Raw genomic sequence first — 24,667 nt, 5'->3', positions numbered from 1 at the left:
AATAAGAGCAATCTGAAGTCTGTTCTCTTAGTTTTTGTAGTCACAAATGTCACATCCAACCAGTGTTTTCACATTTCTATCAAGTGACTGGGTAACGTTTAGGTTACCATAACTACATTAAATACATTTTGGGTACCTTTGTTTGTAATTAAATTTACATTATCAGTATAAGTAACAGTTGGTTACTTCTACTTGAGTATGACATTTAGCCACACCATTGTTTTAACTTGCCAAAGCACAGATGCAGACAGAAAAACAAAAAAAATTGGTGGGTTTTCTCTTATTCTCTGCCTCTAAATCTCTTCCTGTATTACTGAAAACATTTATTAAAGCTGTGAGAGTCACCAACAGTAGTCATTACTTTACCTCTGTGAATCAACTTTTTTTCATTTTGACAAGTATGGTTTAAAAAAACGTTTTTTGCTTCGCTTTTTGTCCCTCGTCGCTGCCCGTCGTACTGGGGTCGGGTTGCCTGGAGACGGCGGAAACGTTTGGGTGCAGCACAGCAGCAGCGATGGAGAAGTATGAGAAAATCAAAGTTGTTGGAAGAGGAGCATTTGGGTAAAACTTAACTTATACTTCGTAGCTGTTTTGTGGTGCAAACATCTTTCAGTCCTCTATATACTCATAAATACGGCGCTGACAGACGTTAAGTAAGAAAGCCAGGCCTCACTTTTTCCCCCAAAATGTAACGTTAACGGGATGCGTCAGAGTTAAAATGTGCAGACGTTAGTTGGGCTTGTCCAGAAAAAATAAGACGAGGCCATTGAACATAATTAACTCTTTAAAAGCACACGTAAACGCTAGATTATGAGTAGCACTGGGGTTTTCCCTAAAAGTTGCTCCAGAAGTTTCTTTAGACATTTTGGCTGCTTCTAAGGTAACTTTAGCTAAGTTAGTTATTAATTTACAGTCATTTGAGCAATAAAATCTAGCGCCTATATATCACATTTGAAAGACAAAGATGTTACTTAAATATGGCAAATTGCTAGAAATCTTTTGCAAAATTCACATGAGATGACATCAAAACAAATGACAAACTGGAGCTGGATCCATCTTAGGTCTGGCAGGCTGCTCTGCTCATTTTGCGATGCATTTAAAACGATTTAAAACCTACATATTAAGCAGAAGCATTCATTTAGGCCCTATAACGTTACTATACAGCTGTATTTGTATTGTATAGTTTTAAAGTATTGGTACTTCTTTTGGTTATTCCTATTTTTTCAGACTGTATACTTTTATTCCACAACATTTCAGAGGGTAATTTTATACTTTGTATATCCACCACATGTATTTTTAGTTACCAGATACTTTATAAATAAAGACTTTAGATGCAAAACATACTGTAAGCTCATAAAATACATGCCTTGTCATTTCAAATGAGCTTATGTTACAGAGGTGTGTTGGCAATGAAAAATCTATTTTCTTAAGATATATTTTTTTGCAATAAGTAATATAAATCCACATTTTTATACATTGCATTTTTTAAAATCTTTTCTCAATTTGGAGTGATTGGTTTGAATTTTTGTAATACACTAACCTTCCTTACACTTAATGACTGAAAGCAAACATTAACTCCTTCACTGTATTTTGCCTATTTATACTGCACTACAGTCATATTGCCTACAAATTAAAATACAGTACAGTAGTTCTTGAAGCTTACAGTAACAATAATGTAACATTATGACAGAAATAGAAAGAAGGGGAATTTTTCACAATAAGTACGTTTTCATCTATTTTTTCATTTTCTTTCCTTGTCAGGATCGTTCACCTGTGCCGCAGGCGCAGTGACGGGGCTTTTGTCATCCTGAAGGAGATCCCAGTGGAGCAGATGTCACGAGATGAACGCCTGGCAGCTCAGAATGAGTGTCAGGTGCTGAAACTGCTCAACCACCCAAATATCATAGAGTACTATGAGAACTTCCTGGAAGACAAGGCCCTCATGATAGCTATGGAATATGCACCAGGTAATCTTACTGTATTACATGACCCCCTTTTGTTCATTGTGTAAGAGTTCACTTTTCCCATGGTTTAGTGCTTTAGGCCTCCTTACTTTTTTTCTCTCCCATGTCAGGCCTGGGAAGGCAGTGAAGTGATTGGAGGCATTTGAGTCCTAAATTCTATGGAAAGACCCAGAGCCTGATATCATCAGATGAGGCTCTCTCAGCTGAACACTGTGTTCCGTTGAAACATCGAGCCTTTTCTGTCAGGGATCCTAAAGCTCCAGACTACCTTTCTAAATAAGATTTTCTCACCCTTGTGGTCTATTGGGTTGCTTGATTTGCAGATTGATGATATTTGTTTGAAAATATCACACAAAAATACAAAAGTATCCCAAATTGATTATTATTTGGTATTTTGGGTTTTTTTAAATAATCTTTTTATATATTTTGACATATACATTTTTTATTATCCTGATATTGCTGTGGTGGTTCAGTGTAGTTTGGTTTAGGTAAGTCTTTGTTTTATTGTGTCATCCTTGACATTTTTGTTGTGCTAAACTATGTTTAGCGGGAAAATTGGCAAAATGTAAGAAAAAAAAGATAATTTCATGTTGCAGACCCGGCTTTGTTAAAAAGGATTTCATAGCAATGTCCTGTTTCCTGATATTGAGGCAAATCACTGGGGAAAGGAACAAGAGTGTTAGGTTTAGATTTAGTTTAAGTTCTGACTTTGAAGTAGGGATTGGCTCGTAGCTTGGGAAAATTTTAGACGCAGTTCTCCATTGTGGTAGAAAGTAACGGACAAGTAAATTATAGTATGTTGATATTATTTACTTGTGCAATCAGAGCACCTGCTTTGTACTTAAAGCCTGTTGAATCCCATGCTTACTGGTTATGATTGCCATCACTCAACCCGGTAACTTATAAATTAAGTTATTTTAAATAAATGTATTATTGTTTTGTATGTATTTTATCAATGGTTTATTCATGGTTTCTGTATGCAGGTGGAACCTTGGCTGACTACATACAGAAGCGCTGTAACTCCCTGCTGGATGAGGACACCATCCTTCACTTCTTTGTGCAGATCTTGCTCGCTTTATACCATGTGCACAACAAACTCATCCTGCACAGGGACCTTAAGACACAGAATATTCTTCTTGACAAGCACCAGATGATCGTCAAAATCGGTGACTTTGGCATCTCCAAAATCCTTGTCAGCAAAAGCAAAGCTTACACGGTAAGCTCTGACTCCTCTGATTTGATTTCAAAATGTACTGTGACTATTTTAGCAACACACTTATCCTGATATGTTTAATCCTAACATGTTTTAGCACAAATTAACGCCTCCCTCTTTCACTCTACAGGTGGTTGGAACCCCCTGCTATATCTCCCCAGAGCTGTGTGAGGGAAAGCCGTATAACCAGAAGAGTGACATCTGGGCTCTGGGCTGTGTGCTCTATGAGCTAGCTAGCCTTAAGAGAGCTTTTGAGGCTGCTGTACTAAACACATTTTCTTTACAATAATCCCTCTCTTGATTTGATGTAGTGATTGAAATAGTATTACTTTTGTGTTAGCTTTTGAAGTATTATTACTTGAATTCAATGTATGATATACGAAAGCGCAAAGGCAACAGAACCATCCTAACAACCATCAGAGCTACACTATGAACATCACAGGAGGCAGATTCTTACAATTACTCTTACTACACTACACTGCTCTTACAATAATATTTAATTTATTACCCAAGGTTGTCCCATGTTTCAGTCAGAGGCAGATTGCTAGGGCTTTTGATTTTAACACAGATCAATAATTCACTCATATCTTTTTGCTTATACTAGAATCTGTCTTCACTACCAAATCTACAGCGATGCACTAATGTCTTATTTATGTTTCCTTTGGAAGGGATTGGGGATTTTTCACATCTATTATGCATCTCATAATTTTACTTTTTTATTTTGGCTTTCAGAATCTACCCGCCCTTGTTCTGAAGATCATGAGCGGTACCTTTGCTCCGATTTCAGACCGTTACAGCCCAGAACTCCGACAGCTCATCCTCAATATGCTCAATCTGGATCCATCCAAACGTCCTCAACTCAATGAAATAATGGCCCTTCCCATATGCATCAGGCCCCTGCTTAATCTCTACACAGACATAGGCAATGTCAAGATGCGCAGGTGAAGTCTTGACGTTTTAACAGACCTCGATTTGTGATCAAAAGTTCACGTATTCTGTGTAATGTAAGAAATCACCGCCACTTTTTTTTCCCCAGGATTGAGAAACCTCTGTCCACTGTGCAGACTGGTCCACAAGGCAGACAAGGAGGGAGAGTACCCACCAACAGGTCCAGAGGTCAGGCACATCTTACCATTATTTGACAACAGAATAAGCTTGAAGAGGTTGATTGAACTACTTAAATCCCAAATTTGATTGTTGTTTCTTGGGGTGAAACAGATGGATCAGTCGCTTTAGCAACAGGGAAGGTGCATTCTCTCCCTCTGTCCTCGGTGTACACGTGGGGCAGTGGCATCTCAACACCTCTCCGCCTGCCCATGCTCAACACTGAGGTGCTGCAGGTGTCGCTGGGCCGCACTCAGAAGATGGGGGTGACCAAGTCAGGCCGACTGATCACTTGGGAGGTCTGTGTTTTGATTCTTTTTACTGTTTTTATAATTCGTATTACATCATAAAGGAAAAATGCACCCTTAAACACTGCAACAATGTTTAGGACTGTCTGGTAATTGGTAAAAGATTTTGGTGTCAGTTCAACACACAACCTCTTTGTACACTCACTTACTCAGAACATCCTGGAGGAAAATCCAGTGCAAAAGAGGTAGAGATTGCAAATTCTACACCAGCAGTAGCTTCAGTAGTCCAAAGTGCAATACAGCCACCAGCAATGTTGCCCAACTAAAACTGAAAGTAACACTTTTTTGTCTTAATTCTAGGAAATAGTAGGAAACGTAGAAAATCACCAACTGAGGCAGAATTAAATGAGGCGGGCTGCTGAAAATAGGCACATTAAAACACTTAATAATAAAATAACAGCTGGAAGGCACTGAACATCACAGTTGGATGGTATCTAATGGTGTATCCAGGGGTGGATTTTTCCTTTAAAATCTCTAGTTACTCATCTCTACCAGAAAAGAGTTATATTCTCACTCTGTGGCCATAAATACAAATTTCCTATGCACTCAGCAAAGACTAATAATAATCATTTATCATCACAGGCTCCATCAGTGGGGTCTGGTGAGGCCAGCCTGCCTGGTGTGGTGGAGCAGATGCAGCCTCAGTTCATTTCACGCTTCCTAGAGGGTCAATCTGGAGTCACCATCAAGTCCGTGTCCTGTGGTGATCTCTTTACCACCTGCATGACAGGTTGGTGGGACGTCCCTCTTTTGACAGTCATCAGAGAGATTGCATTCATGTCCATTCAGCCTCGCAGGGAACTCAGCTATAGGAAATCAATGTTTATTCTCTGCTTTCTGCACTCATACACTGCACCACATGGATATAAAACACTGACGCAGAATTTGATCGTGCGTATGAAAGTGTGGATGCAGTCAGCTTTTTTACTGTACTTGATCAGATAGTGTGGTTCCACTTGTAAAATATGGCTCTCCATGCTCACCTACAGTAGCACTTCTTGAGCTCAAATTGTGGTGCTCTGTTAGTCAGTGCGCGTCAGGAGGCTGTCGTCAGCTTGCCCGACATTGCAAAGCAGATAACACAGGATTAAAGACCCTTCCTCTCAGCTCAGTTGCCTCTCTTTCATCACTTTTCACTGTAGTGACACAGATTAGCGTTTCCTACTGTAGATAGGCATTAGAAGCATTCTGTTGATCCACACAAGGATACACCTACACCCATCAACAAATAGTAGATCTAATCCCTTCTTTTCATTTTCAATTTGCAGACAGAGGCATTATCATGACTTTCGGAAGTGGGAGCAACGGTTGTTTAGGACACGGTAACTTCAATGATGTAACACAGGTACGTGTTCACCCCTCAAAGGAAAATATTTGAATGTTGCACTGATATCAAATATACACACAGTTGCCAATTTATTAGGTACACATATCGAAAACTAATGCAGTCTAATACAATGGCTCTGCAATAAATCTTCATTTTCATGATTGAATATTCAGTTTTTGTTGAAACTGTTATAGACATGTGTTGATTGATTGTATTTTTCTAGTATTTCTGTACTATATAAACAGATCTACACCTTTATTCGCCACTTACAGTCCTTTGTCATACTACTCTCCATGTGTCATCAGAACTTCCAAAGTTTTGACTCTTGCACAGTATACTCATAATGAATGTGATTATAAAGCAGATACTGTTCTGTCCTCACAGTTCCTGATTTTTTTTTAATGATTCCTATGATGTACATTTCCTGTCAAAATATATGAATAGAAGCCTTAAATTATGGCAAACATGTCTTAAAAATGGGAAAAACACTTACAGGCATCGTAGAACAAAACATTCATTAAAAAATCGTTTTTTGACCAAGTAGACTTTTTATTGAAATATGTAGGTTTGACATTACATTTATGAATTATTTTCCATCTCTCTCTGTTTTTGTGCGTAGCCCAAGATAGTGGAGGCGCTCCTCGGCTATGAGCTGGTTCAGGTGTCGTGTGGTGCTTCCCACGTACTCGCTGTGACCAATGAAAGAGAAGTATTTTCCTGGGGAAGAGGAGACAATGGTATAGTTAATGAACCAGTTCTTATCAGACTCAATCTGCCTTACCCTTTTGGTGTTTGTTTGTATAGTATGTCACTGATTTATGACAGCAGCACACAGACTGATTATTTGGTTTATGTTCCTGTCTGTAAGGTCGCCTCGGGTTAGGCACCCAAGACACCCACAACTGTCCACAGCAGGTGTGTTTACCTGTTGAATTTGAGGCTCAGAGGGTGGTGTGTGGAGTTGACTGCTCCATGATTATCAGCACCCAGCACAGCATTGTGGCATGTGGAAGCAACAGGTAATTATTGTAAATTTTCCCACCCAAAAGCATGCTCATTAGTCTTGGTAAACATGTCACTGACTGACATGAGCTAATGAATAGCAGTGATGTAATTAGTAGACATCGCCACTGTATGTTTGTCATAAAGAATACATTTTTTAACACAAAATTACACATCCCAGAGGCTTATGTTCTAAACCCTTTCATGTGCATGGGGTGGTGGTAGATTAAAGGAGAAACTATGGTGCAGAGAGATACTTTCTTGGTGCACAACCAGTGAGACGGCACTTTGCTTTCCTTCCCTGTTAATCTCTCTCTCTCTCAGAGAGGTTTTGAACAGGATGTAGAGCTGAGTATGAGTAGGAGTAGCATGAGTCAACACAGCAGGGTTCATTTTGGGTCTGAGGCAGCATTGTTCAGATACCTGCAGCTCAGCAGCTGTCTTACAGACAAGGAAACATGCTTAGAAAAATATTAAGACTGCCTTGTGATAAACATACTTTTATGCATATTTAGGGAGTGATTTAATTAACTGAATAAATACAGTTATTCTCTTTCAATAAACACCTCTCTCTGTTTTAAATACTTTTGTTGTTTTGTTGTGGTCAGGTTCAACAAACTTGGGTTGGATAAAATAACAGCTGGAGAGGAACCAAATCCCACAAATCAGGTGGAAGAAGTCCATTCTTACACTCCTGTCCAATCAGCCCCACTCAACAGTGAGAAGATTGTTTACATTGACATAGGAACAGCCCATTCTGTTGCTGTTACAGGTGAAATATTCCCATTATTAATATCATCTCATTTGTGATATGGCGTTGTTTGTAGTGATACATCTCTGTGTGACTGCCTCCATAATGGTATGAAGTAGGAAAAGATCATTTAGTGCTGGTCAAAGTAAAGCTTTAATGATTCTTGCAGCACCAGATTGTCTGAAACATGTTAAACCTCAGTAAAGCTAAAGAGAAAACATACAGCATCACAAAATGAGGCCGCCAATAATCAATCAGTCTCAGTAATTGTGTCAAAGTCTGATATTGATTTTTTAAAAAGCAACACTTAGCACCTTTAAAGATCCACTTGTGTAATTCTCGGTGTCACCCACACTTGCCATTTCCAGAGAGGGGTCAGTGTTTTACTTTTGGCAGCAACCAGCATGGCCAGATGGGCTGTAGTTCACGTCGTAGCAGCCGTGTGCCTTATCCAGTGCCCGGCCTGCAGAGTATCACCATGGCTGCCTGTGGAGATGCTTTCACCCTAGCGATCGGATCCGGTGAGTAGAAGGGAGCGGATGTTATGTATTTATCTTCTCTGTTTTTAAAAGTGGTGAGTTTTATTTTCACTGCACATTAATTCATTTGCATGCAGGTTGTACTCATTTTATTAATGATGTTTTGGTCCTCAGACCTTCATTGGGCAAATTTCATAAAGACCTGATGCCTGATGAAGGTCTGAAACATTGTTAATAAAGTGAGGACAAGTGATAGACAGTGTGCTTTGTTTGTTTCCTTTCCAAGTCAAGAGTTTTTGATGCTACCTACCTGCCACTAAGACTTGATGGTGTGCAAGAACTTTGCTGATATTGTTCTCAAAGTGAGAAATTGAACAGCATACTATTCACAAGCCATGTTGTTTGGGATAAAATGGTTGCTGTTCGGCAGCTGGCTTATAACCGAGTTTCCAAAAAGAACTTGGACACACTTGTGTATAAAAGAAACATTTTCAAAAAGGACAAACACTGTATTCTCCCTTATTGTTAATGCCTTGCTCAAAAAATGTTTTTAGACCTTTGTATGAGTAGGAGTTGCTCAAGTAAACACAAGTGTTCATCTAAGCTCTAAAATATCTGCTGTTTAGTTGCTTTGGAAGAAAACAAGTTTCTATGAGACCACACAACAGCAATATAACTTAACCTCAAAAACAAAAAAGATTAAATGTTCACTATGATGGATTTTGTTACTTGAACAAGTTTCAAGTTTCTTTTCATATTATTCTGAAATGAATTGAGAGTTTAAAACCAGCAGTGGTCACATGGAACATACAGTAGAAAGTGGTTGGCAGTATTGTAAAATATACAGGGTTTTTATTTAGCAAATGGGTTAAAATATGCAAAACCATTGGTACGGTCCTTTAAACATGTGGGTTAACAGATAGGTAACAGATGTGTGTGTGTTTTGTTCTTATAGCTGAGGGTAAAATGGTGTTATATTGTTCCAGTGATTGGCTCCCCCAGGGAGAAAGCCAGCAGTGCCAGCCATGCCTGTAGGTTTTCTTTGTCAAGGGAAGGCTTTGTTCAACAGATAGAGCCATTATGCTGCCACTGCAGGAGAGACAGAGCTGTCACTTAAAGATTTGTGTGGATTAATGCATCCTGGGGGCGCGCTGTGAATTTGGAGAAATGGTGACCAGCTTCTACTTCTTCCCGCAGATGGGGAGGTGTACACCTGGGGAAAGGGGGCCCGTGGACGCCTCGGAAGGAAAGAGGAGGATTCTGGGATACCAAAGGCGGTGCAGCTCGACGAGAGTCACCCGTTCACGGTGACATCAGTGGCTTGTTGTCATGGCAACACTCTGCTGGCAGTGAAACGTAATATTTCGCTTATTACCCTTTGTTAACAAACACTGTGAGATGTTAGGATGTGGTGAAATCTAACTGAGAGTACTAATCCCCAGATGAAAGACGGGCTGAACTTGAGACAAGCTTCCCTTGATAATGTCGACAGAGATGCATGTTTTTCTGTGTAGAACTGTGAACCTGAAAGGACTCATTTGTAACTTTGAAAGCTCACCCACTAAAGAGATGGCTTTGTTTCACTACCTCTTTATATTCCCACAGCCATACTTTTCCAGTCATTGCGCTACTTAACTTCTTTATGTCTGTTTATATTAACAAAATAGTTTCTTTCAGCCATCCTCTGCAAACTTGGCAAGAATCGTTCTATCTCTATGCCAAGATTCAAGAAACTTTATTATCCATCACACAGTAACAGAAATTCCTCGTTGACACGGCACAATCAAACAGATCATTTAGTCCAGCTCTGCAATGTGGCTGTTAATTTTAGAGAGAACTGAATGATGTGGCCACAGACCTCTTTCTGAGAGGAATAGAAGACATCCAGTCAGCGATTTGTTCCTCTTTCTCCCAGCAGCGGCAGTGCAAAAGCCAGAGATTCTGATGGAAACTGAAAAACAGTGAAGGTGGGATTAAATCGTCCTTCTGCATACAAATTGAAAATAGATGCAGATTTAGAGAAGATTAAACTGCATCACAATTTAATAAGTATCAGAGATGTTGGTAATCCTTGCTACAGGCTACAAGGCTGCTGTTTAAATGTTCCTTTGACCCACACCATGTGACAAGGACATGGAGACCAAGATGGACTGCCAATGTGGGTGCACTCATGGAGATGATAAGTGGCTCTGTGAGAGGTTTATGTTACTGTTATCAATACTTAGGATTTAATCTCCAGACCAGACAAGAAGCTGACACAATAGTGGTGTGTTTATACTTAACCTTAAGACAAACACTGGGGTATTATTATAGAATTGAGTGCATAGTGTATCAAAGTGGACAGGGAGTAAATGGTGTGTTGTTGGAAAAAGAAAAAAAAAACACTCAGCATAAAGGAACTAAAAACTGTTCTGTTTCCTTTGGAGCTTCTACCATTTTACTTTTAAGTTGTTGTCTATAGCCAGGACATCCTTGAAAATCATAGTTATGTGATGAGGCTGATTTAAGTCACTTCAGTTGAACTCCAGTGTCTCTGTGAGGTCTTCTCCCAGCAGCAGAGATTCAGGTGTCTATGTACAAATGAAACTGGTACTGGTATTTTTTCTTGCAGAAATTGAAAATCTTTAAATCTGACAACTCTCATGCTACATGTATGCTGTCACACCCTGGTTCAAGGCAGAGACCACATGAGTTGTAACTAAAAATAGGTTTATTTTGGAGGGCCAAAGGAGAAATTAAAATGAACAGTGCAAAACCAAACAGTGCAAAACCAAACTGTGCGGAAACTATGGGAGAGAGAAGAAGTGGCTGACTGCCACCAGCTTTATAGAGTAACCAGTGAGTTGGTGCAGGTGAGCTGAATATCCCAACTCCACCCACCAGGCTCCTACAAGGAGAGAGGAGTCCTGTCCAGAGAGGGTCATCGCATATGTGTCCAGAATTTTATTCTTGGCAGTGACAAAAGCATCTAAAACGGCATTTCAAAATATGTCAAAACTTTTCACCACACCTATTCAAAGACAGAAAATTAACAAGCAATGTACTAAAACTGTGAAAGTATATATATAAACATTTACAGGTGTTGTAGGTGTAACTGCACCGCCATGTAACTGCGGTCATATTGGTAGTAGAACATGACAAGCTCGTATCAATATTTAATTAACCTCTAGCCATTATCGGCCTCATTATTGGCAAATTGATTCATCAGCAGACCATAATTTGTACAGCAAAAGAGGTGTCATGCTGATGTTTTTTCATGTCCTTTGCTCTCTCTTGTTTCAGCTTTGCTTGACGAACCTGCTCCGAGATGATGTTGTCCTGAACAGTAACCTGCACCAACTCAGCGGTCGTCATGAAGCCCGGCGTTGGCTTGAGGTGAAGGACAGCTCCCTCTGAATTAACTCCTCCCAGGGGCCCATCTGTGCTGCAGTTGAAAGATTCCCTTTCATACTGCAGCTGCGGCCACAGAATGTCACTTGGTCTTCCTCTCTATTTATTTAGTTTTTTTTCCTCCAGGAATGAAACTGTGTTTGTTTCAGTTCCTGATATGATGGAGCGAAAAACAGAAAAGGTCAAAACCTGATTGTTGCAGCAGGTGTATCTCACCATGAGGTTAGTTGAAGGAATGTTGTAACACTGTTACTGAAGCTGGTTTGCAGGAAGTCATTAGTCAGCTTTCATGTAGTGAGCTATTGTCCTCGCTCATGAAAGGCCAGTAAAAGTCAAACTGGTTTGAGCTCTCTTAAGCCACTGCTGAATGAGATGATACAAGGCATAGAAACCAGAATAATGAATGCCACTTCAGTGTTTAGTAACTCATCAGGCAAATGAACCAAACAGATTAATCTTGATCATATCGTCAGTGGTCACATTGTGCTTTATTGGATTAGTCCTTCGCTACATTTGTGATCAGCAGCAGTGTTCAAATCAGATAACGACATGTTGTTTAGTGTTAGACTAATCCAACACTTTAACAACAGGACTTTATGGTGTTAAAGAGACTGTGGCTGTGTCTGAAATCACTCCCTCGTTCACTTGTTCATTCATTTACTCACTCATTCACTATTATAATGAACACTCTGTAGTTTACTCTGTAGTGAGCAGTAAATCAAGATTTCAGATACTTAATGCATCATCATCATTTTGCTTCATGACTGCACAGCTTTGCAGCTGTTAAATATGACGTGTTGTACTGTGGGATTGTTAGTAGAAAGTAGCGTATATGCCATGCAAATTTCTTTTTGTGTTACATTATGGGAAACTTTGAGGGTACTAAATCGTGCATAGATTTCACACTCAGACACTAACAGAAAATGGCGGACAGTGAATATAGTGCACTATATTATGAATAGGGAGTGAGTTCAGGCACATCCTGAGTATTTTTGAAGATTCAGTATTGTAAATCAATTAATTGTGCATTATATTTGAAATAAGATGGCGTATATATGTTGTGTAAACTATATTCATGGTGACCTATGTGCCAAGGAGGGAAATCTTTGTAGTACATAGTGTATTTTTATATTTACATTTTCTTATTTATTGTCATTATCACTCATTGTGTTTGTCATAAAAAAAACATTTTAAAAGAAAGCTTGATCATATAGATGCAGACGATTGATTACTGAACATCTGAAATAAAATTTTCAACATGATAAAACCTGTGAGAAATTCTTTGGTAAGTTTAAGTCTCTAGTTTCAAGTTTATTGTCATATACTTGTAACAATTCAACATCTTTACCTGTAAGGAAAATATTGGACTCAAAGCCAACTCAACTTTACATAATAAATAAAATAAATCAAATATTATTATAAGTATACCACAAAGGCAATAAGTAAAAAGTGGACCTATTTATTGATTAAAATAAAACTGTAAAACAGTCTACGTTAGTCTTATGTTAGTTAGGAAGATGGTTGCATTTTGGATAGACCTGAAACTAGAGAGGAGAGAGTTCTTCAGAAAGAGAGAATCTGTTTTATCTCTTTGTTACCTGCTATTCTCCACCTTCATATGAATCCTGTGTGCTGCTGAAATTAATATATATGTTGAATTTATCAGAGAACATAATGGTTCTAGTGGCTGTTAATGGATGCATGGAAATCATGACTGATCATGATTTGATGGCACTGGGAAGGTTGACTTTAAAATTATAACACTTATCGATCAACATCTTAAAACTATGAGCTAAAACTCTAATAACTAACCTGCAGCATAATAACTAATTACACTTTTTTTTCTCACATTAAGCAGTCAATTCATTATGTTGTTTCATTCGTAATTTCATCTGAGTAATTAGCAGTTAGGATGGTCATTGTAACCACTATTACTGGTCCAGTTATAATAAATTAATATGCAATCAATGCATTCATCAAGATCCTAAAAAGCAATCACTTATTTTCCTAAATGTATACACACTTTCAAGGAATTATTCATTATTTAAGATGTGTTGATGCATATTCTGTGGACATAAGATCAGTTACCATTGTTTTCTTGTATGATGATGTAATGATGATGTAATCCAGTGGCAATACATCAGGTGAAAACTGATCTAAATATGGGTGGATGTGCACATTGTCACCACTGTCCAAAAAAAGGATATCCACTTAGTTGTTGTTTTTTTTCTTAGTCTGTGTGACTATGTAAGTGAATTTTTATTTTTTAGTAAGTAAATGGGAAACATTTTAATATAAAATACAGTGAAAAAATAGACTTGATTCTTAAAAAAAATGTCTGCTCCACCACCAGAGGGCATCTGTCACCTCTGACAGTAGTGAAGGCTTCTGTATTAAGCCAATTAGACATGTATTAGAATATTATTTTGACCTTATTCTAAACAACAAATCCTTGTCACTTCTGAATTTACTCATTAGGAACATATATGTTTAATAATTGTCATTTCCAGTTTATGTGTACTTATTAGGGTTCAGGCTTTTACCTAAAAAAAAAAAAAAAGAAAAAGATATAGGCAATTAAAAAAACTATTTATCTCATTACAGGCTATTACAGTCAAACAAAAGCCCAATTAAAGATCCATAAAGAAGGAGATCAGAGGGATAAAATGGTGTGAACAGTGTCTCAGCTTCTTGACTCCTCCTGCATGGAGGAGGAGGCGGGACTCAGTGCACCTAAACAGACGGAGGGGTGATGCATTGTGCTCAGTCTGTCAGTACTGCATCCACAGAGAGGTCAGAGAGACGCACAGCACACAAACTAAAACCCTGAGCTGTAAACCTGTTGTACACAGAGGACGAACCAGGACGGAATCTGTGATCTGTTTCCTTGCACTGTCGAGCCTTGCTCTTTTGTTGCCCGGCTGCAGGAGGACAAGCTGGGAGAGGACTCGCCTCCCGAAAGCCCGATCTGTCGGTGGCGGAAGGGACGTGATATGAACCTCTCATCGGCTTAAACGGCAGTGCAGCTAAATAGCCCCGTTTTCCAGGCGGGGGGAGGTTAGCGGAGGATCAAGAGGACATTTATACCTGTAACCTGCAGCTGAAGGCCGAGAAATACCGACAGAACCTGCAGCGATGCCCGGGTTTGATTACAAGTTTCTGGAAAAGCCAAAGAGACGCTTCCAGTGTCCGCTCTGCAGCAAGGCGATGCGGGAGCCGGTCCAAGTGTCTACCTGTGGACACCGGTTCTGTGACACCTGTCTGCAAGAATTTCTAAGGTATGTGTGTGTGCGTGTATGTATGTGTTTGTGTGTGTGTGTGTTTGTGTGTACACTATCAGAGATCCAGCTCTCTGCAGGCGATACTAGAGACTACAGCCAGCCTTGTCTAGTTTCGGTCGAGCAACAGTAAATAAAGGATGTGTAGGTGTGTCTTCCTCACCTCTCCTCAGCAGGGTTTTTACATCAATTTCCAGTCTTTTATGCATCTGCTGCACAGTAACAGATGATGAGGCCTGCATGGTAAACAGCGCCTGGATTGAACCCCCCCCCCCCCCCCCCCCCCCCTCTCTCTAATTTTAGATCCAGGTGTGTTTTCTCCCAAAGATCTCCTCTACATACAGAATTCAAGGGTGCCGTGCATCCATGAGTCACTGTGTCAACATGAAAACATGAATGAGAAACCTTTTTTTAGGATCAGCCATGCGTGTATTTGTGTTAGGACAGGTAGAGGATGTTGTCATTGTTCTGTCTGGTAACTGACCCAGCAGACAAAGCTGAAAGGAGGTGATTATTGTCGTTTTGGACACATCATCCATGAGTTAAAAATGCAGATATTTTCTGGTTTTGACTATTTCAATCCTTAGAGTAAAGTGATTTTGCGTTAATATCTTTCATTTTGTGCAAGTGTCCTGCAGAGGGCCCATGACTTCCCATCCTGTCTGTGTTTTTGCCCTGAGGTGGTCTGCATGGGTTTGCAGGGTTGGGGGTGATGGGTTAGACGGCGTATGTGTGTGTGTGTGTGTGTGTGTGTGTGTGTGTGTGTGTTGGGTGGTTGAGGGGGGTCAGACTGAGGCAGTGCAGTGGAGTCTGCCTTGAGTCCAGGATTAGACAGATTCCTTCATCGGTGTCAGTCAGGGCACCGGAGGGGCACTGAGGGACCTTTCACTCCGAGGTCAGCGTCTTACAGACACCCCCCTCCTCACCTCCTAATCTGCTCAACATTGAAGTCTCTGTTAAGACTTGCAAAAAGAAAGTCTTTGTTTTATCCTCAGTTTTACGGCACTATCATTAAGTTCCATACAGCACACACAGAAACCTCAAATCATGTGCTGCACACAGATTCACAGTTTTAACACCAACAATGACAATCTAACTTGCTCAGAGAAGGTCATCACTTCATCATAAACCTCTTAGCCAGGGTGATAAACTGTTAACATCATCCTGACATAAAATAAACTTCTACTGGAATGAGAAGACAACTGTGTTGATTTATGTCTTCATGCTGTTAATGAAAAGTGTTTCTTCTCACACAGCAACCATACCGTTGCTTTTAATGACCATCTACTCATTATCTAGATGATTTAGAAGAGCAACCCCTGTGCTGTAGACATCACCAATGTTGACATGTAGTGTCAATGCAGTCTGAGCCTCAATGAAATGCATGGAAAGCTTGTTTGATATTCAAACAAAACACGACCTTGCTGTTTGCTAATTTTTGTTTGAAACCTATTGTGAAGAAGTTAAAGCTGCCTGCAGTTTCTAAAAAAATGTGTTAAATCATATTACTTGACCTCAAAGCCTTACAGCTCTCAAATAGAGGTAAATATAGCATTTTAATTGTTAAATTCAGTTTTACAGGCCATAAAAATGTTTTGGTTTCTTGCTGTGCTGTATTTCTAGTGAGAAATCATCTCAGTCAAACTGGTCTGCCATTGTTTGCGGTTTTATTTCAGTAACAAGCACTGAAAAAGATCTTTAAAATGTCTTCAGTTTCACTAGATGTAACTTGAAGACAGCCTGAGGGAATATCATAAGCAAATACATAAATTCTTTGAAAACTACACTTGCTATCAGGAAAGAGGAATATATTTTTGCAACCTTCTTATGTCATATAAATTGCGTGCTGGTTGACAGGAGATGAGGATTATTGCTGTGAATACATTAACCACTTTGTCATGAGTTCCTAGTGTGCACCCTGAGTCATCAGGAAGCCTCCTCTGGATTACTAAACAGCAGCAAACTTCATCTGTTTTAAAAAGCAGAAATTCAGATGAACAAAGAGGACGAGGGAGGAATAGTGCTCACTGCTGATCAATGAGTTTGGCCCGACGCTTTGTCTGCCTCGTCCTGTCCGCCTCCGTGTTCCTCCTCCAGTTTACGCTCTTTTTTTTAAAAACTCCCACACACTGACTCAATTTAATAAAAGTTTCCCAACTTATAAAAGTTTTTCATTGAGGTTTTGTATGGTCGGCATATCAGTGCAGGTGTGAACATGATTTCCTCCCTGTCTGCCCTGCGTGACCTAAATATTGTACGTAGTAGCTGGAAGGATATCTGTGAGATTAATCATCAAGTTCATTCCTCCTATTAGTACCATTTTCTAATAATGACCCCTCACAGAGAAATTATAAGTTGTGACTAATAACTTTATTAATGGCTAAATAAACATGTATTAATGCTTTATAGATCCATTAATAAGAACAACTTTAGGGTTGTGAAAACTCCCTTTGACTGCGTGTTTCTGCAAATAATCGGATTTATTAACACTTACAACTGCATACTTGATTAAAACCGTATAACAATTACTTATTAACATTTATAACTGCAGATTTGATGGCTTATTAAAAGGTGAGAAACCTGCAAGCAATCAACATGTATTATTACCAAACAGAAGGGATTAACACCAGCCAATTGGACTCTTCACAACCTGGCAACCCAATATTTGTTCTTATTAACAACTTTTAACTGATCTATGAAGCATTAGGAAATGATTTATTAACCATTTATAAGGGTGCCTATTAAAAAGTAGTACCTCACTTGATCCTAAGTCAGATATGTAGCATATTTTTACAAATTTTTCCTGTTTCGATCGTACAAATTGTTCAAATAATCAGAATATTGTTGCTTCCCAATTAGAGCTGGAACAATTAATCGATAAGTCTATCAAAGAAATGAACCTGCAAGGGCGGAAGTGCCAAACATTCAATTGTTTCAGCCTCTCCAATGTGAGCATTTGCTGCCTTTCTTTGTCTTGTGTGATAGTAAACTGAATATTCGGGGGGTTTGGACTGTTGGTCGGGCAAAACAAGATATTTGAATACGTCGACTTGCAGATTAATGAGTAATGAAAATTATCGTCGGTTGCAACTCTAATCTCAGTTTAAAAGATCACATGGTCTCCCAGTGAGTACTCATTCTGGTCAACTTCCCAGGTAGGAGAAAGCTTAAGTGAATGTTTATATCAGCAGCAGATGATGTTTCAGCAGCCCTCAGTCACTCTGTGCACAGAAACAAAGACCGAGCCGAGGTGACTCGGTGCATTGTCACCTCTTTAATTAACATTGTGTGCCAGTTGAGGTCAGTCCGGCTCTCTCGGCTAGCGTATAGATCTTTTTGTGAGGAGAGTTCAAGTTTATTGGGGCTGACAGACAGTAGTTAGCTAATGCTTGGCCCATTGTGCAACTAGGTTGATCCTTTGCTGTAATTATTGAAGGCAGTGTGACATCCAGTCCAGGCTTGCCAGCTGAGTCTGCCAACTTTCACACTGACAGCTCTGTCACGGTCTCCACAGCCCACTGCTCTGTTGCAACAAGCCACCCAAGAATGCTCCTGCATGACATTGCTTCAATGCTAATCATCCATTCTCAAGAAATAGTTGTCACTGAATTAAAATATTCATTTTTCAGTCACACTGAGTTATTTTTAAAAAGGTTAATCCTGTATTTTCACTTCAAAGGATATCAAAATAAAGTGGAACTTCCCTGAGAGGCGCTCGAGGAAGCGCATGAATTGTTCTTGCATTACCATGTCTTGGCGCTGAAAAGAGCTGGTGTGTGTGCCTCTGTGTCCACAGGCATGTTAGCATGTGATGCTAATGGGCTGTGTTTCCGCCCTGGGAGGAGTGAGTAAATACAACACAACAGCAGTCCTGGAGGCTCCCCGCCCCCCCCCGGCTCCGAGGGAGAGTCATGGGGTAAAAGCAGCCCAGCCCTGAAGCTTTAACACTCACTGCAATCAAATATGAGTCACATGCTTCAACAATTCAGTGCATGCTGATTAGGGCAGGCCTTTGTTTTAGCAACAATAAGAACACTGCGTCTTTAATAGAAGAGAATAAACACTTAATGGTATGTAACACAATTTACTTCACTGCGTGAGGGCTAAGTAGGGTTTATGGCCGTGCCACACATGCCAGGTCTCATGGCTCATCAGTCGTGGGTCTACTGAGCCAGAGTAATGCCATGCAATGTGACAGTGGTGGTGTCTCTTTGGGGATGATGCAGCGCTGTGCCACAGCCTTGACAGGGGTGTAATTGGTTTGTTCGGCTCTGGAGCTTCTTCCTACAGGCCCCCACGTCATCATAGTGCAACTGCTGACTTGCCCAGAGTCACGAGGAACTCCAGAGTGGGCTAATATGAGAATTTTTCATGGCTCAATTATTCACTGTCCAAAAGCAAGGGGAGGGTTTTTTCCGAATTGGCCGTGATTCATTTTATCTTTGACACATTGTCTGTGTGTAGTGCAGTTTTTTTTTTCTCTCATTGATGTAGGTGATACTCACTTTTTCTGCTTTGCTCTCCCACGCATTTATAGTCCTAATGCCCTGATGCACAATCACCCGCATAATCAGTATTACAGCATCCCACCTCTTACCTCTTTTACTCTTCTTCCACAAGCATCTGCCTGTCTTATTGAGTACGTGGGCAGAGTTTAGTGTTGGAGAAACTGGTACCACTTCCGGATAAGTCACCTTTTCATGAGTTCATCAGTTGACTCTACAAATCACTTATAAACCATTGATAAAAGAAATTTTTTGGTTGCCAGGTTGTGAAAACAAATCCCTCTGACTAGTGTACATCTTGTCTATTTGGAAATTATTTCTTTGTAAATGTCAATAATCCGTTAATGAACACTTGTGTGGGTCTCTTTCTAATAAGCCATCAAGTCTGCAGTTATATAGGGAGCCACCACCAACAGCTGGTTAGCCTAGCTTAGCATAAAGACTGGAAACAGGGGGAAACAGCTAGCCTGGCTCTTTCTGAAGGGAACAAAATCCTCACACTGGCTCCTCTAAAACTCACTAATTAACCTCTCATTTGTTTACAAAAACTGAAGAGTGATTTTTGGTATCAATCTTCTCATCTCAGCAAAAAAGAGAATAATCATATTTCCCAAAAATATCAAAATATCACTTTAAAGAACTGAAAGAACACGTGAACTCCTGGAGGATTAACACCAGCCAGAGGAATTTTTCTAAAAAGTTGATCTTACTAATGGTTTATAACTGACCTCTAAAGTGTTTTTAAATTTGAACTTTATAATGACTCGAGTTGGATAGAACATTTCAATGACAGATGTGATCTTCAATCTGTTCAGCTCTGTGGTGATCTAAGTTAGCAAGATTTCTCGCTTTTCGGCACATCATGAATTCACTTTTGTCTGTTGTGCATGCAACGGTGTGTTAGGTTGTATAGAGAGGCACTTTGACTGACGTGAGAGGGCGTTTCTTAAAGAGCTAAATGGAGCTGTGCTGCATTGGTGCCCACTGTTGTGTGTAAGTCTGGCACTTGAGGCAGCTGGGGCTTTGTGTCTCAGTGGGTATCTGTATCTGAATGGGACCAATGCCATGGATGGCTGATGAATGACTGTGTGTTCATTACCATCCTCATCCCTCAGTCCCATCACAGAGACATTCACAGTCCCCCGCAGGTGTCCCGAGGCTGCGCAGGCATCCGGGGTGCAGATCCGGAGAGTTTGGGGGCGACTCTGCTGTCCCATCCTTCTCTTACGACAACGGTGGTCAGTGAGCTGCACACAGAGATGTTCTGTTCAGCTGAGTGAAAGCCCTCAGGCCTCCGCTCTGCACTTTGGGGTCTGTGAAGGCCTCTTAGAGCTGTGCACTGAGGCTGCTGTCAGCTGACTTGGGGTGACAGAACTGGAAACAGCCCAGTAAATTTTAACACATCAATGCATAGAAAGAGCCTCTTACACAAAGAAGAGCGACACATGCAAAGAAAACAAAATGCTGCAAGATACAGCAGCATTTGTCTGGGAAGAGAACAGTGAGTACTATAAACTCTGTTTATTCTTAGTTTGTCTAAATGTAAATTTCCATGATGTGCCGTACCTGTAAAGTCAAGTTGTGCCGCCCACTCCTTTCTCTTTATTTCATACAGTTGGTTACTGAATGTTCCCGAACTTTACACATCATCACACTCATGGACTTTGAAACTAATGATTATATAAGAAGTCACTGATCTTTAAAGTTTAACATTAATGTTTACTTCCAGCTGCTTCAAACACTGAGTTAGAAATAGAATTCCTGCATGTCATTTTCACACCAAGCCTCTCTGGAGTGCTTTATTCAAAATATGGACTTTGACTAATTTAGTTTGGTTCAGCCCAGGCATTAACAACTAACTGCACCTCATTTTCATTATTGATTTATCTGCTGATCATTCCCTTGGTTAGTGTTTTTGTCCATAAGATAAGAAAATGGTGAATAATACTTATTATAGTCATTTCACAGAGGATTCACTGACAGCTGTCTAAGATCCAAAGATATTCAGTTAGCAAAGACATAAAAAAAAGGAAAGCAGCAATCTTCACATTTGAAAAGCTAGAACCAGTGAATGTTTGACATTTTTGCTTAAAAAAGTACTGAAATGATTAATTGATTATCTAAAAAGTTGCTAAATTTTCTGTAAACTGAGAATTTCATGTCTATTATGAACAATGACATTCGAACTTGAAGTGAAAGTAAGTGGAACAAGCTGAAAATGCAAAGTCTGAGAATGTAATCTAAACCAACAACAGGAAACTACCCCAAATCACAGTGATTTAGGGGTATAAGGAAATGGATGTTGACATCTGATAGCCAGTAATTACCCATGTTTAGAAATGCTAGCGTGAATAAATGAACTCAAAATGCAGTTTCGACCCACAACCTGTGTCTAAAATGTGTATATTCTCACTTGGCATGACCACCATAGAAGCCAAACTATTACAGAGTCAAGTCGATTAAAGCCACTGGGACTGGAATCAAATGTTTCTCTGACCGACGCCGCGACAAATTACATGTGAGGCCATGTGACTTTTGTTTACAAGCCCCGGTTCTCCTATAAACAAAAAGTCCACTTTCCCACTATGGTTTGCATTAAAGAAAACAAACTGTAAATGAAGGAAAAAAGTAATGCTTTTTTTTTTTTCAATCGAAGAACTGGTTGTGGCTGTGACGGACATAAAGAAATTTGTAGCGGAAACTTGCTTAACTTAAACTCCTTTTCTTGCCATTTGTGAATTTGCTCTGAAACGTTCGTCCTCTAAGCGTTTCCACAGAGCTCCATCCACCCCTGAGACTGAGAGATAGATGTTACCCGGCCTGTTTCAGGATAAGGTAATTGTGGCGAGTCTCTTGGGAGGAAGCTGAGAGGCTTTAATGATGCAGCTGTGATGATGACATCGCTGAGAGAAAGTGCCCTGACCATTTCACACAGCTGCAGAGGTCCCCCAACACACAGACATGTGAAGATATTATTACTACGAGACTTGTATTGTGACAGCTGTTTGCGTGTATGTAAAGAATCGAGAGCGGGCATTTGTGTCTGGGATGAAACTCGCACTTCTTCCCAGAAGATGGAGGGCCCTTAAAATTCTTAGGTGGAGTTTCTCGTTGAAATGTTTAGCCTCTCGTTGTGACGGGGCAGCTCCCAATACCTCACTTTTCAGTCACATCATCTGTCTGCTGTGAGGGATCTCATTAGTGACATTCAGTTCAGGCATAATTCATTGCTTTTTGAAAGACTCCTGAACGTTACGGGTTTTATTTGATTCACAAGCTCAACAGCCTTGAGAGTTGAGACAGCTACAGCTTTAGACAACAATACATCCTAAATGATCCGACTTGTTCATTTCTAAGTGCATACAAAGAACTCCTAAGCCTCTCGTTGACTTCCACATGTACCATGACTTCTGGTCCAAATCAGTCAGTGACCACATATATTGTCTTTTCACTCCTGACCCTAATTATGTGGTTCAGAACGACGTGAAAGTTTAGATGGTTCGGGTAATTTGTGGTTTAGAGAAAGTCTTTAAGCTGTGACTCAAATTCCATACACCTGAATCATTTGCAGTGAACAATGTCAAATTACTTGCAGTTAGACAAGTTACACGAAGAGTCATCATCGCAGGTGGTTTGGCTACTGTCGAGAAGATTAGTTTGTGAATAACATATTGTATCTTTGTTTTTTGTTGTTTTTGTTCTGTCAAAATGAGGACACTAATTGTGGAATTGAGATAAGTACATCTATATTTGCTTACTAGATTAAGCTTTGAGTCTTCAGACTTGATTTTATCTTCAAACTTATGTCAGTAAAGTTCAATCTACCCTGGATTTAAATGAAATTTGCAGTTTATTACAGCCTGGCTCTTGTTTTGATAGCTTTTGCCATTATTTCTGTCAGTTACGATACCATTGTACATTAACAGTTGAGACCATTGTTCCATTTTTTTTCCATCTGCATCATTAAAAAAAAAGAGAGCAAGAAACAAAAGTGGTCAGTTGATCAGGCAGTTTGTAAACAAGCAGATTAGCCAGATTATCTGAACCACTTTGTTTGGAGGTAAAACCAAAGTAAGCTAGAGCTGCAACGATTAGTCGTTTAGTTGATAATAGAATAACAGTTAAAGTCTTTTTTCAAGCAAAATGCCAAACTTTTGCTCTCAAATGTGAGAATTTGTCACTTTTCTTGGTCTTACATCACCGTCAATTTGATGTTTTGGTTTTGGATTGTTGAGGATGTCACCTTGAACTCCAGGATGTTTGGATCCAGGGTGGGTGTTTTTCACCATTTTCTGATGTTTTATGACCAAATGATTAATCAATTAATCATAAAAGTGGTCGGCATATTAATTGATGATAATAAAAATTATCATTAGTTGCGGCCCTGAAGTAAGCACACATCTTCATAGTAATGCTACATCAAGTACAGTAAGGTATGTCAGGGCTGAAAAGGGAATTCTATGTGTTTACAACGGACGGTTTGGGTAATAATTTAACAATTTGCCTTCTTTTTCTCTTCAAAACAAGTTATGCGGAAGATTTATTTAACACGTGTGCGATCATTGGACCATTTGTGTTTCTTGGCCCATCAAACGTCTTTTTAGTGATTTCACAGCATTCCCAGATCTCAGCTCTGTGAAATCTTGGAGAGCACAATGTTATCAAAAGCCAAAGACGTGATGGCAAGACTTGTGGAAACAAGATCCAAGTTGTAATAAACCAGAAAGTTTTCTACAAAGTATGTACAGTTTATGTGCAGGTGATTGTGAGGTTCTTCTCCGTCAAGTTTATGTTTTGCATGGGTTGTGGGGGTAAACTGCTTCTGCTGGTTATGTATTTTAAATCAAATGACCACTAAATGAAAGCTTAAATGATTAGAGTTGAGCAGCAGCAGTGTGTAGCAGCACCTATAAGAGCCAGTTATAGACATGCCTCAACTTGCCCTCCCCTATAAGAGGTTCTCTAAAATGAATCTCCCTGCCTTTTGGGCCAAACAAAGTTGGAAAACATTCCAGCTATGCAGCGGAGCACCTTGCCCCTCACACACTGAGCATGCTGGGACCAAGCCGCCAGACCCAGCCCTGCTGCTGGATCACAGCCAGTTGGCCCAGATTGGAAAAGCATGGCTAGTGCTTACACGTGCCTGGGTATGCATGCTATGTGAAAGATAAGGGTGTGTTTATCATAACGTACATGCTCTCTGCCTGTTGCCTGTTGCACCATAAAGCTCGTGAAACCCTCCAGAAGTTTGTAATGAACGCTTATAGTTTACTAATGACCATTTTAGGGTTAAACAGCAGATATTTGAAGCAGTTTGTGCGTTTCCACACTCCGTCTGGCTGCGTC

The 24,667-nt window shown here is 39.9% G+C and overlaps 2 protein-coding genes across 3 annotated transcripts in view; both read left to right on the top strand.

Moving 5' to 3' along the window:
• Positions 1-428: 428 nt before the first annotated feature.
• Positions 429-12,805, top strand: nek8 (NIMA-related kinase 8). Of its 2 annotated transcripts, XM_067595101.1 has the most exons (15): positions 429-561; positions 1,762-1,967; positions 2,948-3,180; positions 3,308-3,439; positions 3,910-4,118; positions 4,214-4,293; positions 4,396-4,580; positions 5,172-5,319; positions 5,858-5,934; positions 6,536-6,653; positions 6,785-6,935; positions 7,527-7,690; positions 8,038-8,190; positions 9,346-9,504; positions 11,431-12,805. In XM_067595101.1, exons 1-15 carry the CDS (start codon positions 515-517, stop codon positions 11,457-11,459), a joined length of 2,091 nt encoding a protein of 696 aa, XP_067451202.1. In that variant the 5' UTR covers positions 429-514; the 3' UTR covers positions 11,460-12,805. The 2 variants fall into 2 exon arrangements, with proteins under 2 accessions (XP_067451202.1, XP_067451203.1); XM_067595102.1 differs by lacking the exon at positions 9,346-9,504.
• A 1,409-nt stretch (positions 12,806-14,214) lies between these two features.
• Positions 14,215-24,667, top strand: part of traf4a (tnf receptor-associated factor 4a) — a 35,572-nt gene continuing 25,119 nt past the window's right edge. Inside the window, exon 1 of the mRNA XM_067595100.1 lies at positions 14,215-14,816. Within this exon, the coding sequence (XP_067451201.1) occupies positions 14,674-14,816 (143 nt within the window). The 5' untranslated portion in view covers positions 14,215-14,673. The remainder of the gene's footprint in view (positions 14,817-24,667) is intronic.

Source organism: Thunnus thynnus, chromosome 7, assembly GCF_963924715.1.
Source record: "Thunnus thynnus chromosome 7, fThuThy2.1, whole genome shotgun sequence".
In the NCBI taxonomy this organism is placed as follows: domain Eukaryota; kingdom Metazoa; phylum Chordata; class Actinopteri; order Scombriformes; family Scombridae; genus Thunnus; species Thunnus thynnus.
This window is presented reverse-complemented; position numbering and strand designations above follow the sequence as displayed.

Bases quoted from the DNA above. Each gene is read 5' to 3' on its own strand.
- nek8 (XM_067595101.1), top strand. From the start codon at position 515: ATGGAGAAGTATGAGAAAATCAAAGTTGTTGGAAGAGGAGCATTTGG. The intron at 3,181-3,307 runs GTAAGCTCTGAC...TTCACTCTACAG, and splicing joins GCAAAAGCAAAGCTTACACG to GTGGTTGGAACCCCCTGCTA. The intron at 4,581-5,171 runs GTCTGTGTTTTG...TTATCATCACAG, and splicing joins GCCGACTGATCACTTGGGAG to GCTCCATCAGTGGGGTCTGG.